The sequence below is a fragment of the Diplotaxodon limnothrissa genome, linkage group LG13 (assembly GCF_057381915.1).
Source record: "Diplotaxodon limnothrissa isolate DT_005_m linkage group LG13, D_limnothrissa_male_GT1.1, whole genome shotgun sequence".
NCBI lineage: Eukaryota > Metazoa > Chordata > Actinopteri > Cichliformes > Cichlidae > Diplotaxodon > Diplotaxodon limnothrissa.
The window spans coordinates 1,260,105-1,276,152 of NC_140608.1; the positions used below are offsets into that span (position 1 = coordinate 1,260,105).

The following is a 16,048-nucleotide window of genomic DNA, read 5'->3' on the forward strand; positions in this document are numbered from 1 at the left end:
ACCACCCAGAGCCTGTCTCAACTCCTTCCTGAACTCTGTGCAACATTCTTCCTTTTTCAACTTCCACCATTTAATCCTTGCCACTGCCTTCCTCTTTCTCTGTCACCAGTCCCAGGAGACACACTCCACCACTTCATCCAAATTACTGAAGATTTATGCTTCAGCTGGAAATTTACAAACCCTCTGAACACTATACCATAACCTGAAGTGCACCTCTCTAGAAATGTAACTACACTATTATGACTGGCCTGTAAGCACCATCAACTACTCCTGTGCACTTCCAGCTACTTTTTGCAGATCCTTTCACTGGAGTTTTAAAAATTTTTTAGTGATAGAATAATCATTGTCTCAATATAAGGAATAAATTCCCAGAAAGAGATGACTGAAACTAGAATGGACATGAGGGATGTACAAAGAAGTGAAAATTCTAGACAGACACATCACAACAGAGAGATGGGACCCAGCGGGGATAAAAGAGGGTGGCATCTTATTTGTTTCTATTGGATGACACCTAATGTAAAACACAGGCACACAACCACACAGTAATTAACACATAATGCACACAAACAAGCATAAATGCTGGAAACATAAGTCGACCACATAGATTACACTGTATGCTCTACAAAGACTCTGCAGAAATCTAAACCAGGCCTTAATCAAGACTACTTCTTCTAGATGACATCCAACCTGTGGGGCATACACACGAATAACACTGAACATCACCGCAGGGCTCGCGGTGATGAATCGCTAGCCTGACGTCCCGGGGCTAGCGACATCTCCGGTCGGGCGACCAAAATCTATCTCAGCCCTGCCCGTCGGGCGATTTTGCGAGCCCTGCACCCCTTTGACTTCCAGCTCTAGACACACTATTCACCTTCACAACACTATTCGCACACTTTTCCTTAATGATTTTCCTGTAGAACAGCTTGAATCAACCTTTAATACTCCTGGCTTTACTTCCTTGCCACCCGGTCTCCTGCACACTTACTTCCTATGTGTTTTCCATCATATCAGTAAACTATCTCCCTTTACTTGTGACCCTACTTTTAAATTTGCTACTCACCTCCACAGTCCAGCCTGTCGTTACACTCCTTTCCCCCCTCCTCTTACTTTCTCCTCAGCAAAAAGTAGCACAGTTTCCAGCAATGACTTGTTGCACCAGGGGCAATCACCCCAACCAATCTGATATGTGAATGTCTTTCTTGATAATCTCCATGTCTTATTTGGCAAAGATGCAAAAAGATTTTACACCGGCTGTCCTTCCTGTCACAACCCTCCTCATTTATCCAGGTGTGGGACAAGCACTTGAAATAATAATGTTGTTGGACCCTGTGAAATAATGCTCAAAGTCTGCACTTCAATGACAGTTCATTATTTAACATCCAGTGTGGCGGATGGGAAAAAAATACAGGGAAAACTACAAAAATGTTGTCATTATACAAATGTGTGGACCTGATTGTAATGCGTCAGCCTGTCTCCTAATGGAAGCTGCTGGAGACTGCCACCACCAAAGGACATCAGCATGTACAGACCAGGAAAAAAAAAAAAAAAAAAAAAAAGAGGCCGCAGTGGTAACTGGACACCTTCATGGCAGCAACAAAGCCAACCACAAATTAACATCTTTGTTGACAAAGACCCCCAATTCATAATTTTAGAACAAAGAGAGCGTCAGGTAATATTTAACAATCCTTTTGTATGTTCACCTACACACAGCCTTTGTAACACCTACACAAAGATGTGTAAATGCACCGTAACTCAGTCCTTATGGTCAAGCGCTGTTTGGTGGCTAAATGGCCCACATGAGGCCACTGAACAGGCTGGAGGTCAGGCATTGTGTAGATCGTGGTACAAGAGTACAACTCAGGTTGTAATACTCCCAGGTGTGGATGTTTTCCTCTAGAAAGCAAGTAAACACTCCAGGGCAAACCCAACTATGACAAATTTATTATAAAATGTTTTAAGAATCACCAGTCTGTCTCTCTGCTGTAAAAAAAAATATCAACAGAACAAAAACAGCCAGAATGTGTATAAAACATGCATGCTTCCTGTCACACTAAAATGTATGTTCTCCTCTGAGGGCCTGAAAGTCTAACCAAACATCTAACATTTTGTCAGCTGCAGCTCTAAAGGTTGGTGTGGTTGTGGGCGCGTTTGTATGTGTGCAGGACAAGGTGAATGGAATAGTCAGAGGAAAGGGACACTAATGCCCGGCATACACATGCATAGACACAGACACACACTTCATCCAGATTTGACAAGGTTAGTTAATCATCTGTCACGGGGACAGGGGAACGGACAGACTCCCCTCTCCTCTGTCCGTCCTCCATCTCTTCTTCTCTATTTATCCCTCCATCTCCTCCTCTACTCCTTCATCGTCTCTCTGTCCAAGGGCAACTGTCCTTTTCCACCGATATTAACCTTGTAAATCTCACCACATGCTTTTATCTTTTTTTTCCCCTGTCAGCCTGTCTTTGCTTCTGTCTCTCTCACTCTTTTCCCCCCACTGTCTTGCTGTCCCATACTCTTTACAATGCTATGAGCACAGGCCTTTCCCCTTCCTGCTAGGGACAAAGCTGTGTCTCTATCATTCAGCACCGTAATCGGCCACACATCATTGCCTCCCAGCCATTTAGCCCAAGGTAAATCTAGTGGTCCCTTTTATAAAGAAAGATGGAGAAAATGGATATTGATAGAAATGATGGACAGGTGACACAAAAAGATGGCGATGACAAAGAGTTGCTGTAGGGTCTAAGAGAGCAAACAGCTGAAGTGTAAAAGAGAAAAAAATATAAGGTGATGTGAAAAGAGGTACGGATAGATGGATTTAAGGCTGAAGGAGGATTTCCCTTATATTATCAGTGCAGTCACTGTAGTCAAAGAAGAAAAAAGACATTATGGATGATATTAGTTTGTTAAGAAATCCAGTTTAACCAGCACATATATGCCAAAGAAGAAAATAAAATGTAAAACATAAACACAACACTGTGGTTGCCAGGGGTCTCAAACTCAAGGCCTCGAGGGCCGGTGTCCTGCAGATTTTAGATGTCACCCTGGGTCAACACACCTGATTCAAATGATTAGTTCATTACCAGGCCTCAGGAGAACTACAAGACATGTTGAGGAGCTAATTCAGCCATTTAAATCAGCTGTGTTGGATCAAGGACACATCTAAAACCTGCAGGACACTGGCCCTCGAGGCCTGGAGTTCAAGACCCCTGGCTTAGAGGAAGGTAAGCCCCATGTCGCTCTTTTGAGCTGTGCCAGTAGGAACACACCAGGCCTGGCCCAGGTGGTGACCAGGTAACCCTCTCTGAGGCAGGGTGATTTGTTCTCTATACACCGTGGCTATAGGAGATGTCTTCGTCAAAGCCCACAAAGCTGTCCTCGCTGCCTTCTCCAACTACTTTAGAATGCATATAACTTTTTAAAGTTATATGCATGTCTGGACTCTCAACAGTGACCAGTTTGACCATAGAAACCCTCACAGAACAAAATTACTCCTAACAGCACAGCGCCCGTGATCACTCAAATCCTGATAATGTGACAAAGAGAAAAAAAGTAGATAGTTAACAGTTTAGGAAAAAGATTAGACAACTAAATTAAATAGGGAAAGGACATGAGGAATAAAGTGAGGAAGTAAGGAGAGAAGAAGAATGGAAAAAAAGAAAGTTGAATATGACATAAAACATATGGAGGAAATATTAAAGAGGTGTCAAGAAGAGGAAATGTGTAGAGCATGGAGAGAAACACAGCTGGGAAAATGTGACCAGGGGATGTTAAGGAGACCACGAGAAAAGCCAAAAGACAGGATACAGAGGAAAATAAAGCCAAAAAAAAGAAGAGAAACTGTATTAAAGGCTGTACTGTATGGGGGCGTAGAGAGGCGTGCATCTATCAGCGCCATGCTCCTTGCAAAAAGCCGCCAGGGACAGAGACACCAGTCAACTCAGGAAATAAGAAAATGATTAAGAGCGATTTAATGTCATGCCGCCGCCAAGCCAAAACGCACATCTGTCACTGTGAGACTGATGCTCCTACACCTCCTTCTCACTTCTCCCTCCCTCACTCACACTCTAGCAGTCACTCACTCATTCATTACACTCTCCTGTCGCTGATGGGTTTTTTTTTTCCTATCAAGACCCATACCTTCCCAAACCAGACTCCAGAAGCCTTCAAATCACGCTTAACTCCACTAACACATGCTTTCCTGTGGGTTCATCCCACACTCACACGCTCTCCTGTTTCGACTGCTGGATTATGCACTACGATTATTTCCATATGAAGCATTTAAAAAAAAAAAAAAAAAAAGTGAGGAGGAACTGCTGAGAGGTTGCTTCTAATCAAAACATACAGATCTGTGTGTGTTCATCTTCACTCTGAAGGTTTGAAAGAAAGAAAAAATAATAAAGGAAAAGCACACACTGCATTCCTCTTCGTACTACATACATTTCAGGTTTCATCCGGTGTCCTGCTGGTGACCACAAGCTCTAAAGGAACCAAAGCTGGGAATCATGCCTTCTAAATACTGCCCCCACCAGGTTGTTTGTGGCCATTACAATGCTGTAAACTGCTGGTTACAAGTAATATTTTTACACGTCTGAAAGCTGTTAAAATAGGGAATGTCTGCCAAAATGTTTCTGCTGCGTTTAAATGAACTTATTTCACAGACACACACAGAACAGGATGTTTCTGCAGAGCACTGACAAGGTTTGCTGATGCTCATCAAAATTAAAGTTATTAACCTCCGTGACCTTTGCACTTACCATTACACTTCCCTCCATTGGTGGGGTCGCCATAGTAACCAGGCATGCAGCTCTGGCAGTGCGTCCCTGCTGTCAGGTTTCCACAGTGTTCGCATACGCTGCCGTTCACACACCTGCTGTGACCGTTACATTGGCATGCTGGAAGAGAACATTCATAGGAACATAAGAAAGCATGTGCAGTAGTACACATCATCTTCACTTCACCATAAGTGGTTTTAATGCAAGAACACTACAATAAATACCTGCAAAGGTTATCATTTTATTTGTGCTGAACGTCGCATTGAAAGGAGTTCCTAATATTTTTTCTGCTTCCATCATACACATTGCTCACTATCAGAATCACTTGGCAATCGCATACTTATAGATGAAGTGGGTAACTATTGAAAATGCACATTTCCTACTTCAGTTCTAGCAGCAGATAAAACACCGCAGCCAGAAGAGGCTACACTATTCATATTAAGTGGGATACTCAATTACAGGGTATGAAAGGTGAGTCCACAAAGCTTAACCTTAGTGTCATCTGGTCCAGTCTGGTCTCGTGGTTCACTCACCGGGGCACTGGATAAAAGCCCAGTTGTAGCCTCTGTCTGATGAACAGAGACCCTGATCCACCACCATGTCCCTGTCTCGCAGTTTATCCCGGTCTCTGGGCCCTGCCTTTGCGGTCACAGGCTTTAGAGGGCCTCTGTAGGAGCCCTCCATGCAAATGCCCCTACCGGTGTTACTGGGATCACCGCACCAACCACACTCCACCCTCTCCAGACACTCGGCGCACGTCCTCAGACCTGAACAGTTTTGGGCTGACAGATAAGGGATGTAAAAAGAAAGAAATCAAATATAAACTTGCATACAAGCATGCAAACTTTACAGTCACGGAAGATAATTTTGCTTGTGTAGTCAGGATGACAATGCAATTCAGTCCAATTCAGTTTTATTTCTATAGCACCAAATCATAACAACAGTTACCTTAAGCTGCTTACTGCCCAAGGAAAATAAGTAATGTTACTCCATGATATTTCAGTCTCTCTGGCATAGTTTTAAAGGTCACAACATCAGTGTATCTGGATATGTTCATTTGAATATGAACATTCAACTAATGGGTCACTCAATTTACATTTGATAGTAAAATATTGACAAATTTTACCGATTATACTTTAGAGGCACAAAAACCAGTTGTGTTCCCAACATATTAGTTAGTGCAGCATTTCAAACTCAAAACCTTTTAAATATGTAGAACTACTATCATATACTTCAGCACCAGTCTTATCTGTGTGTGAGAGACATGTTCAACACACATTTGGTTTGAAACCTTAAAAGCTGATTTTAACCATATTCTGTCTTTTACACTTACAATTCTTCCCAACAGGTTGAATAAAAGCATAAACACCATAAAAGCCTTCTGGGATGTAATCTACACCGTCTAATATTGTTTGCATCTTTTGCTTTCACCTTTTCTTTGACCCTCAACATTTAGAAATAAATGGGCTTTTCTTTGCCATGCCATTCCACATGTTCAGAGGAGCATTTGTATTCATAAAGTGGAGGTGACATTCAAAAAACACTTTACTAGTGGGATTTAAAAATGGCATTATGTTTTTAAGGTATGGCATTTAATAGTTGTAGAAGAAAACTGAAAATCTCCATACTGAAGCCTTTTTAGTTCAGCAAACGCTGCAGAGAGCAGGCAATCGGTGACGAACATTAGATTTTTTTTCTTCTAGAGTCTCTGGCCTTCCAAAGTTAACTCTACAGCTTGTTTTTGAATCTCATTCTTGTTTTGCTCTTGTTCTCCAGTTCAGCTCATCTTCTTGTCATGATGAATTTTAGTCTACAAAGCCAGGGTGGAAGTACACACTGACAAAGAGACTTTGTGGGTATCTTGCCGTGTACACAAGAAACCAAAAGGTTGAGAGGAGGTATGCGAGGTGTTGTTTCTTATAGCCCAGTGAGATGATTCGAATGCGTAACATTTGCATTTTCACCAGAACTTCTTTCTCTTTTGAACATGAGGCATTTTCATAAGCCACAGATGTTCCAGCCGAACCAGTATCTGTTTCCTTCTCTATGCGTTCCTGCTTGAAATACACTCCTTGTCCTCTGTGTGTTTGCAAGCTACGCCGTTGCATTATTCAGCTTCAGCAATGCTGATTCATTTGTTCTCTCTCCCACTTTGTAATTACCAACTTCTGCTCCCCCTTTTTCAGATTTGCTCTTTATCTCCTCTCTGCCACAGTCCTATCCTTCTTTCTCCGTTTCTATTCACTAAGGCATCTCCCCATCTCGTGCTCATTCACTGCTGCTTTTTCCACCATTATACCCTCTTTTACATATTCTGTCATTTTGATTTAATTTGATTTTTTCCATTTATTCGTCTAAAACCCTTTTAGGCACAAATGAAATCACAAGCGACGGAACCGCTCTACTTTTCCTTCATCCTCTCTTTTTAGTCTGCTCTCCCACTGCGCTCTTTTCCCTTTTTACTTTCACCTCCCCTTAGTTCATCTCTTTTTGCCCTTCTCTTCTTACAGCTCACTTGATCTTTCACTAAAGTCAGTAGTTCAAAGAAAGGCGGTTCAACAGAATATCCCTAATCCACCACATGGTAGGGTTTCCGCTGACAGAAAAGCACACATTTACATACCCAAGAGCAGACTTTAATATCCAATAAATATACCAGGCCTGTTTACCATTTAAAAATATCAGTCCATTGCATTTATGTTGGCAGATTTTGGTACCAACTCCAATTCTCTTCTGCCAGATCTTTTTATTTATTCATTTTTCATGAAAAGAGAATTCTTTGATTTAATAGATCCAATCTGTTCTCATTCTGTGACAGCTGTTGTTTGTCCCTCCAGGTCAGGTCAGACTCTCAGTGCAGGGCCACAATTTTTGCTTCAGTCTTAGTAATGCTCAATACATAGTCCCTGGACAATGACACATTTTTTTAATATACTTGAGTGCAAACCAGTCTGACATTACTCTTTGCTCCATCCATCCATCTTCTTCCACTTATCCCAGCCCGGGTCGTGGGGACAGCAGCGAAGCCCAGATCTCCCTCTCCCCGGCCACTTCCTCCAGCTTGTCCAGGGTAACACTGAGCCATTCCCAGGCCATCCAAGAGATGTCATCTCTCCAGTGTGTCCTCGGCCTACTCCTGGTTCTTCTCCCAGTAGGCACGTCAGAATAAGATTCCAGATCCAAGCAGACTCCCTAGGATATCTCCCAAGATGGTTTGGGCATCTGACTAGGATGCCTATTACTCAGATGTCCAAACGACTGGCTCCTGTTGATGTGGAGGAGCGGCTCTACTCTGAGCCCCTCTCAAATAACCGAATTACTTAGTTTAACTCTAAGGGCAATGCCAGCCACCCTTTGGAGAAACCTCACCACCCCCCTTGTATCAGTGATCTCATTCTTTATACCTTAATATAGTAATGATATGTCACTACTATATATCATCACTACATATCGGTCTTTACCAAGTAATGAATGCTACACAATCTAGCATTGAGACACATGAACAAAACATTTCCTTAAAAACGTCAAAATTTTTAAGATTTTCTTTTCTACAGCTTATTTGGCTCTCGATTTCTTGAACCACACTGAGAAGGAAGCAACACTATTTATCTGTCAGTGTAAGTCACAGCTGAGCTTGTGCCTATCTCCTCTTCAATTTATATCCAATCTAAACCAGTTCTGGACCATAAGACAGACAAAATGTTTACTCAACAACCAATTAAATTTCCCCCAGCTTTTTTTTTTTCTCCAAAAAGTGAATTGTATAGTTGTGTGTCTGCAGATACTTGTTTCAATGGTTTGCATGGTTTGAAAGCTACAGGATTTAGACTTGAGATGTAATTTTAGTGTAAGACAATTTCTTCACGACTAAAGGCTGTTTTCAGCAAAATATTAATGTAAGATTTGACTAAAATTTTGAACTGCAATTCATTTGCAAAATGTGTCAAAATTAGTGAGAGAAAATGCACCAAATATTTCAGGCATCAGTCTGAACGCCACAAATGTGATAAAACGGGCTCAATGGGCACTAAGTGGCACAAGTAAGAGCAATTAATTCAAAAGTGAGAGAATGTAGAAGAAAACAAATACTAGCATGGACGGAAGATACAGAGATCCTTAGATGTTCCCTTACATAACAGTAGTTTGCATGGATGATTGAATTTACCTGCTATGTTCTCGTTGCCTGAGCCTTTTCTATTTTTAATAGCATTTCCAATTATCTGGCTTCATCTGTGTTCCACATGGAAAGAATTTAAAGAGGTTATTGCCTCCTGAAGTCTTGGGATTCAGAGCAGATGAAGGAGAGAGAGGAAAAATAGAGTGCCTACAGGGTTTACAAGGCCTTAGTTTTACTTAACAGCACCAAAGATGTAGCTGTACCATGTGCCATTGCATGACATTAGCTCCAGGTTATTTCTAGAGAAAATATTCTCTTGGATGGTGCCTTCATGAGAATGGGAAAAAGAAAAAAAACAACAACAACAGCAACATGAGATCTAATCATGATTCACTGATGAAACTGTTGACCACTGGCTATTTTTTTCCTTTTTTCCTTCTTGAATATTGTTAAGATTAAAATAAGAAAATAATAACTTACATACTTCAAATGGCTTAAAATACTTTCTCTAATATCTTGCAAAAGAGCTTCGTTTTCTCTCACTTAACCAATCTCAACGAGTAAACAATGATGGACAATGGTGATTTAATTTTAATGTATTGCACTTCATAGTTATTAAAATATGAATTATGGCTGGTAAATGCAATACAAAGATGCTGTTACAGTCACGATTGAACAAATCATTTTAAAAGGGTTATTGTGCTTTTCTGTATTTTTCTCACTTACAGTACATATACACAATGGTGGATTTTCATAATAAAATGGACTTTCACATAACAAGGTCAGCATATTATGTAAAAGTAATCACTGATCCACAAGCTCAGGGTCAAATGCTCAGTTCACATTTTTCCTCTATTCTTGGATCTGTACAACCTGCTATAGAGGTGTAGGGATGGGAAATGATACGATTTTAGAGATTCTGATTCCATTATCAATATCACTTATCAATTCTCTTAATAATTCTCATTGGGTTTTCATTAGCTCTGCTTCGAGATTCAACACCATCACCAAGCTGCATATTAAAGACATTACCTTCCTGTAGATTAATTGCATGCTGTGTGGTCAAATGTTTGTGTATCTTGGAAGTATTTCCCTTCTTTGTTGTGATCAGTTGTTTTCAAAAACAAAATAATGCTTTACACATATTACAAAGAATACTTTTCTTAAATTTAAAAGTAATTACTCCCAGGAAAAAAACATTTTTTATAACACTTCTAACTTTATTTTTGCATTTCTCCATAAAATGATGTGAGAATGAAGAAATCACTTGGATGAGTGATGGAAAATTTTCCCCCACTGAAAACGTTACGTCCAGATGAACATAACTATTTTTTGGGGATTTCCAGACCTGGATGAGTTCAGGGTCTGACTGCTGGGCTGGGGTCGGGATTCACTCAGTTTAACTCTGAGCTTTTGGCTAATTTATTGTTAGCATAAACTAGCAAAGAGCCAAAATTGTGTTAGCAGCATAATATTGTTGTTTCTGTCCTGGAGTTTGCACTTAAAAAGTAATGAAAAGTAATGCCCATATCCACACTGCAGACTGTACCACTACTTTCCTTCTCCAGCACAACAAATGAAAGCAGCAGGTTGTAGCCTATGAGTTCCCTACAGCTTTCTGGCTTTGGTCTTCAACCCGTCGATAGCCAGCTTCACAAACTACATTCAGAACACTTTGAATTTTGAGGGGAAGGTCAGGAACGTCATTATGGAATCAGATTAAACAACACTCTGTAATAAGAATGCTATATCATAAGAGACTTCAATTGTTTTCCAGTTACCGAAGCTATGGAGGTAGTTGTAATATTTTACAGGATGAACCCAAGCTTTATTATCAACCAAGCATGTCTGCTCTTTAAACAGTATCTTAACACACATATTTTAGCTATAAGAGCTAATACTGCAGGCAGAAACATGGGTGTCCTACAGGTTGCCCAGTTTCGTCTATTACGGCCAACTTGTATAAGGAGGAAGTAGAAAAGAGGGCTCTGTTATCCTATCCCAGGACATCCCAGAGCCATTGGTTCAGGTATGTGGATGAGACCTGGTCGAAAATCTAATCTCAGGACCTACCTCAATTCACAGATGCCATTAACTCGCTGGACAAATGCATCAAATTCAACAGGGAGGATATGAAAAATGACAGGCTAGCATTGCCATAAGTAGTGGGGGACGTGAAAGTCAATGTGTACTGTAAACTAGCACATACGGGTCAATATTTAAGGTTTGACTCTCATCATCTACTGGAGCACAGACTGGGTGTCATCACTGTCCTCAAAGACCCAGTGGCAGGCGAAGCAGAGCTACATCACATCAAAAAGAGCCTGAGTAAATGTGGTTATCCCAGGGTTACATTTGTCAAAGCTGGGAAGATGCCTAAAGAATTCTCCCGGTGATCCAAGAGAGAAGGACAACTGCTTCCTAAAGGAAATTCAGTGGTGATCTCTTATGTGTCAGGAGTGTACGAATAGCTGAGGTGCATTTTTTTTTTTTGAAAACACAATCTCTCTCTGATTTTCAAACCCCAAGACATGCTACACAAAAAACAATCAAACCAAGGATCGAGTCCCTCGGCACAAACACAAACACAGAGTTACCGTATCAAACCAGGATTTTGTAGGCTTTTTACGTTTACAGGCTAGGGGCCAGACCTTCAATGAAGAGCATGTGCACATCCTGGACTGGGAGGAATGCCGATTTGAATGGGGAGTCAAGGTAACAACTATCAGTGAACAAGAGTATATGCTAAAGTGCTGGAATTGCGGCAATTTTTCAACTCTCTGTGAATGACACCAATGGTTGTTGATCACTGGCCATGATAATTATTAACAAACATGAAACTGAGCTTGTGGTTCATTTTTATGTAATGGTGCTAGTCAGTTGTTATGTAGCTACATTTATAAGGTTGGGGAAAACTGCAGTCAGGTGAGACTAAAGTCATCATAATTTCTCCAACTGATAACACAGCGACCAGAAGAAGAGAATCAACTTTCTGGGTCAAAGAGAGGCGTGGCACAGAAGCCCCTCATACATGCTGTTCAACTTTGCTTCAGAGCAAATCCAAAATAGTTCATTTCCAGGTGGCAGATGAAGGGTGATGCTGGACCAAGGCCCAATATAAGATAAATAATTCTTATTCTGAAATATGAATCATGCACAACTGATGTTATACTGTACAATAACAAAAATATCGATCTGGGAATGAGACAATTATCCCTTTTGCATAGGCAGGTAAAATGATGTATATTATATTAATTACTCCTGTAAAATATATAAAGTAACCAGATTAACAAAATTTGTATTTTGCACTGGTCAAAGTTGGGGAAGACAGGATCTACTGGATTTCCGTCTAGAAGAAGAGACATAAATGCAGTAACTGGGTCATATCCAAGAAGACATGTGTTTGCATCTCACACAACATCAGTCGCTAAAAACTTTTTCAAGTTCCTATCATCACTTGGAGACTGAGGGCCTTTAAAGTTGTGTCAACAACAAACATTAAGCACTGCATTTCCTCAACGATGGCAGCTTTAAATGGCTAGAAATGAAATAACACCCACCACATACTTCAAGCAATGTGTAGAAAAAAAAGGTACATTTCTGCTCTGTGTTCTTTCTCATCAGCTTCCTTACTGAAATCAGGATTAGTCATCATCATTGACAGAAATCACCCTGAGGATACCTAAACACAACAGATGACATCTATGGTGTTGCAAAGAAAGGACTGTTTGTTCTGAAGGGGGAATTTTCACCTTATCAAAAATCTTCAGTGCCACATTCTGTTCATCACATTGGGTCTGATATCTGGTGTCCCTGGATAGCGCAGATCGTCTGGCTCCATCTCGTGTAATCTATTTGCTCCTACGGTGCTTGACAGTTAGCATCACTGAAGCCAGTAGAATACAGATCTGTAAGCCTCCATGCATAATACATCAAGTCTAGAACCCATAGGCTGTCTTCCCCCTTCACTTTTCTCCAAGCACATGAAACCCCCAAACGCCACACAGAAACCATGTGGGATAAACATGAAACACACACACACAGACTTCACATCATGATTTCCTCACAGAAAATAAGGTTATTTTTCAATATCAGCTCAAATAATATAACTAACACCTGGTTTATGTCTGTATGTGGACAAGAAGGTAGTAAGTGAGCAAAAAAATAAAATAAAATCATGCACACTAATGTAACCAGTTCTGCTCAAATTGCTGCAGTTCTGCAGCAGAGCACTTAAGTTTTCATCTCTGAGGGCTTTTTTGAGCCTTTGAACTGTAGCGATTTGTTACATTCAACTGAATTACACCTTGCTCCACATAAAGGTAGTAAATATCCATCCATCCAGTCTCTTCTGCTTACCAGAAGTTGGGTATTCCAGATCCCCTTTCTCCCAGTCACACTTTTCAATTCCTCCTGGGAATCCCAAGGCACTCTCAGGCCAGAGGAGACACATTATCTCAGTAACAGGTTCCTAGTGTACTACAGGCTTTCCACCCAGTTAGGTGTGCCTGTAAAACCTCCAAAGGCAGGAACCCTAGCCAGAACTTCCTCAACTGGCTCCTTTTGAAATTTCTCATTGCTTATTTTATAATCATGAGAAAATTAGCCCTAATAAAACAATGGCTATAAAGTGGGGAACCCCACCTTTGCAAATGTTGGCTTTTCGCTGCTTAGCAGACCACAGGAAGCCACTTTTTATACACAAGAAAACAAAAACTAATCATGTCCATAACTTGTGTTATTTATATATGTCCCCCCCCCCCCCCCCCCAAAAAAAAATAAATTATAAATGCACAAAAAATTATAATTTTGTTGTTTCCATTATAAATGATAATCATAAAGAACAAGACAAACAAAATAATTAAATGGGACCTTTTGGAAGTGCTGCTGAAGAATTTAAAATAGAAAGGCACATTTTCCAATAGGTAATGACCATAACTTGCTGAAGAGACTGGAGGAAGACCGTAGGGTATTTACCTTACAGTACAAAGCACCTTGAAGATACGTTGTGTTTTGGAGCTATATAAATAAACCTGAATTGAACTGAAAGCCTGTATTTTTTTTTCTTCTAACCCTTAAGAGACCCTTCAGCAGGGTCCAAATCTGCAACAATTTTTCAACCAAACCAAGAACAGGATAGCACTTTTGTTGCTATCTGTGGCCACTGCCACTTGCTGAAATGAAGGATAATGGAACGAGCAGATTAACTGTGGAAGCTCTCCACAGTGAAAGAAAATGTCTCTTTGTCAGAGGTGGCAAAGAAAAGCTAAAATTGACAGCAATAGAAACTGAAAGGCGAACACAAGTGCATGTATGTTTAGGGAGAGGGAGCCCTGGGTCTCTGGGAAAGAAACCGACTGTGAAACAGAAGATGAAAGTGTTGGAGGGGCTCATCATTGCTGCTTTTCTTAAACTATTCCACTGTAAATATAGTTGTCTAAAAGACTGTTTTCCCAATCAGACAACAAGTATAATTGATTTATCGTGAAAGAAGGTCTCTTATTTGTAAGGTAACGGAGTCTTAATGGTGACTTATTACTACTTCAACAAAAGAACCTGTGAATTTCCTACACCACTGCTGATTTCACGCCACATGTTAACAGCATGTATTTTGCCTTATTTGCCATAATAAACTGTAATGCCATATAACCCCAAGCATAGACATCAACAGCATATCCATTAATCATCTTAAGTGTAATAAAAATTGTCACCAAAGTTAACACCACCTGAAGACAAGCTAACAAAGTATTTTTTGCTGCCAGAGCTTTTTTACTGACAATATACATAAGAGTCCAAGGACTATTACCAAACATTGTCGGTGCTGCTGTTAGACTTCGCATGATTTCATCACCATTTTCTTAAGTAACGTCCTCCATCTCCTCTGTATTGTTGACTAGCCTGAAACCCCCTCCAGAGAGCTTAACAGTGAATCTCAACATCCCAAGTTCACCCCCCCCATGGCACCATGTTGATGTTGCTTTTGTTGCCCATATGGTGTTCTGCTGCCTTATCCAGATCCAGTGGCCTGCAGTGTCTGCTGCTGACAGATCTTTGATTGTTGATGATGTAAGTGATGTTTGATGGTGAGCCCTGTACTGCACCCCAGCGTGTTTCAACCTAACTGTAGATGATGCAACACAGGCGCTGCAGTCAATCTCTGTGGGTTCTCCACTTTCACAGTTGACAGTTGAACATCAGCTGCCATATTCAAGTATGAGTCAAGTTTGCTCTTGGAGAACTTCTCAACAGAGCCTTCCCATGGCATTGTTAGGTCTACGATATACACCATTTCATAACACAAAGTCATTGCTGTAGACTGGAAATTAAAACCAGTTTACCCACAAAAGAGCGTCCAACTTTGACATCTGGAAATTAATTATTTCAGTATGTTTGGCTGAAGAGTGTGTAGACAGCCTCTGGCTTACATGAAATATGGGAATGATACAGAAAGCCTGCAGCCAAATCAGCCTGAGACAGAAATAACCCAGTTCAAATTGGATCATCAGACAAGCAATAGAATGTTTTTCTATTTTTTTTTTTTTTTTTGGGGGGGGGGGGGGGGGGGGGGGGGAGTTTCCACCGCCACGGTCATGAACCCTTCAGCTGTTTACGGCAGGTCATTGTGCCACAGTTGTGTATGTACCAATTTACCAATGTACTAATTTAGCTCATTCACAGCAAATGTGTGCATATGTGAGTGCTATGAATTCTGATCAATCATAATTATCATGTATAGCAGCACAGCAAAGAAGGACTCATCCAGGCTGGAGAAACTGATCAGGAAGGCTGGCTCTGTGGTCGGCATGAAGCTGGACACTCTGATGACAGTGGCAGAGAAAAGGACACTAAAAAAAACTGCTGGACATTATGAACAATGCTGGGCATCCTCTGCACATGGCCATTAACAACCAGAAGAGTCTGTTCAGTGACAGGTTGCTTCTCCCCAAGACAAGAACTAAGAGACTTAAAAACTCCTTTGTCCCACACGCCATCAGACTGTTTCCCCTCCACTCTGGAGGGGAGAGGGAGGGGAAACAGGAGGACAAAGGAGGGGGGAACAACTAAGCTGTAGTGCCTCTTCACTTCACTGTGCAATACTTTTGTTAATAGTCAATGGTGCAATAGACCTCAATACTTGAAATGTGCAATT

The 16,048-nt window shown here is 40.8% G+C and overlaps 1 protein-coding gene across 4 annotated transcripts in view; it reads right to left on the bottom strand.

Moving 5' to 3' along the window:
- LOC146619643 (attractin-like protein 1) overlaps window positions 1–16,048 on the bottom strand; it is a 335,474-nt gene that overhangs the window by 215,937 nt on the left and 103,489 nt on the right. For 3 of the 4 annotated variants that reach the window (XM_085368997.1, XM_085368998.1, XM_085368994.1), the window contains 2 exons: window positions 5,315–5,563; window positions 4,764–4,901 (listed from right to left, as the gene is read on the bottom strand). In XM_085368997.1, the coding sequence (XP_085225123.1) occupies window positions 4,764–4,901; window positions 5,315–5,563 (387 nt within the window). Of the gene's footprint in view, window positions 1–4,763; window positions 4,902–5,314; window positions 5,564–9,771; window positions 9,775–16,048 lie in introns of all 4 variants that reach the window. The other variant, XM_085368996.1, reaches the window with a different exon arrangement.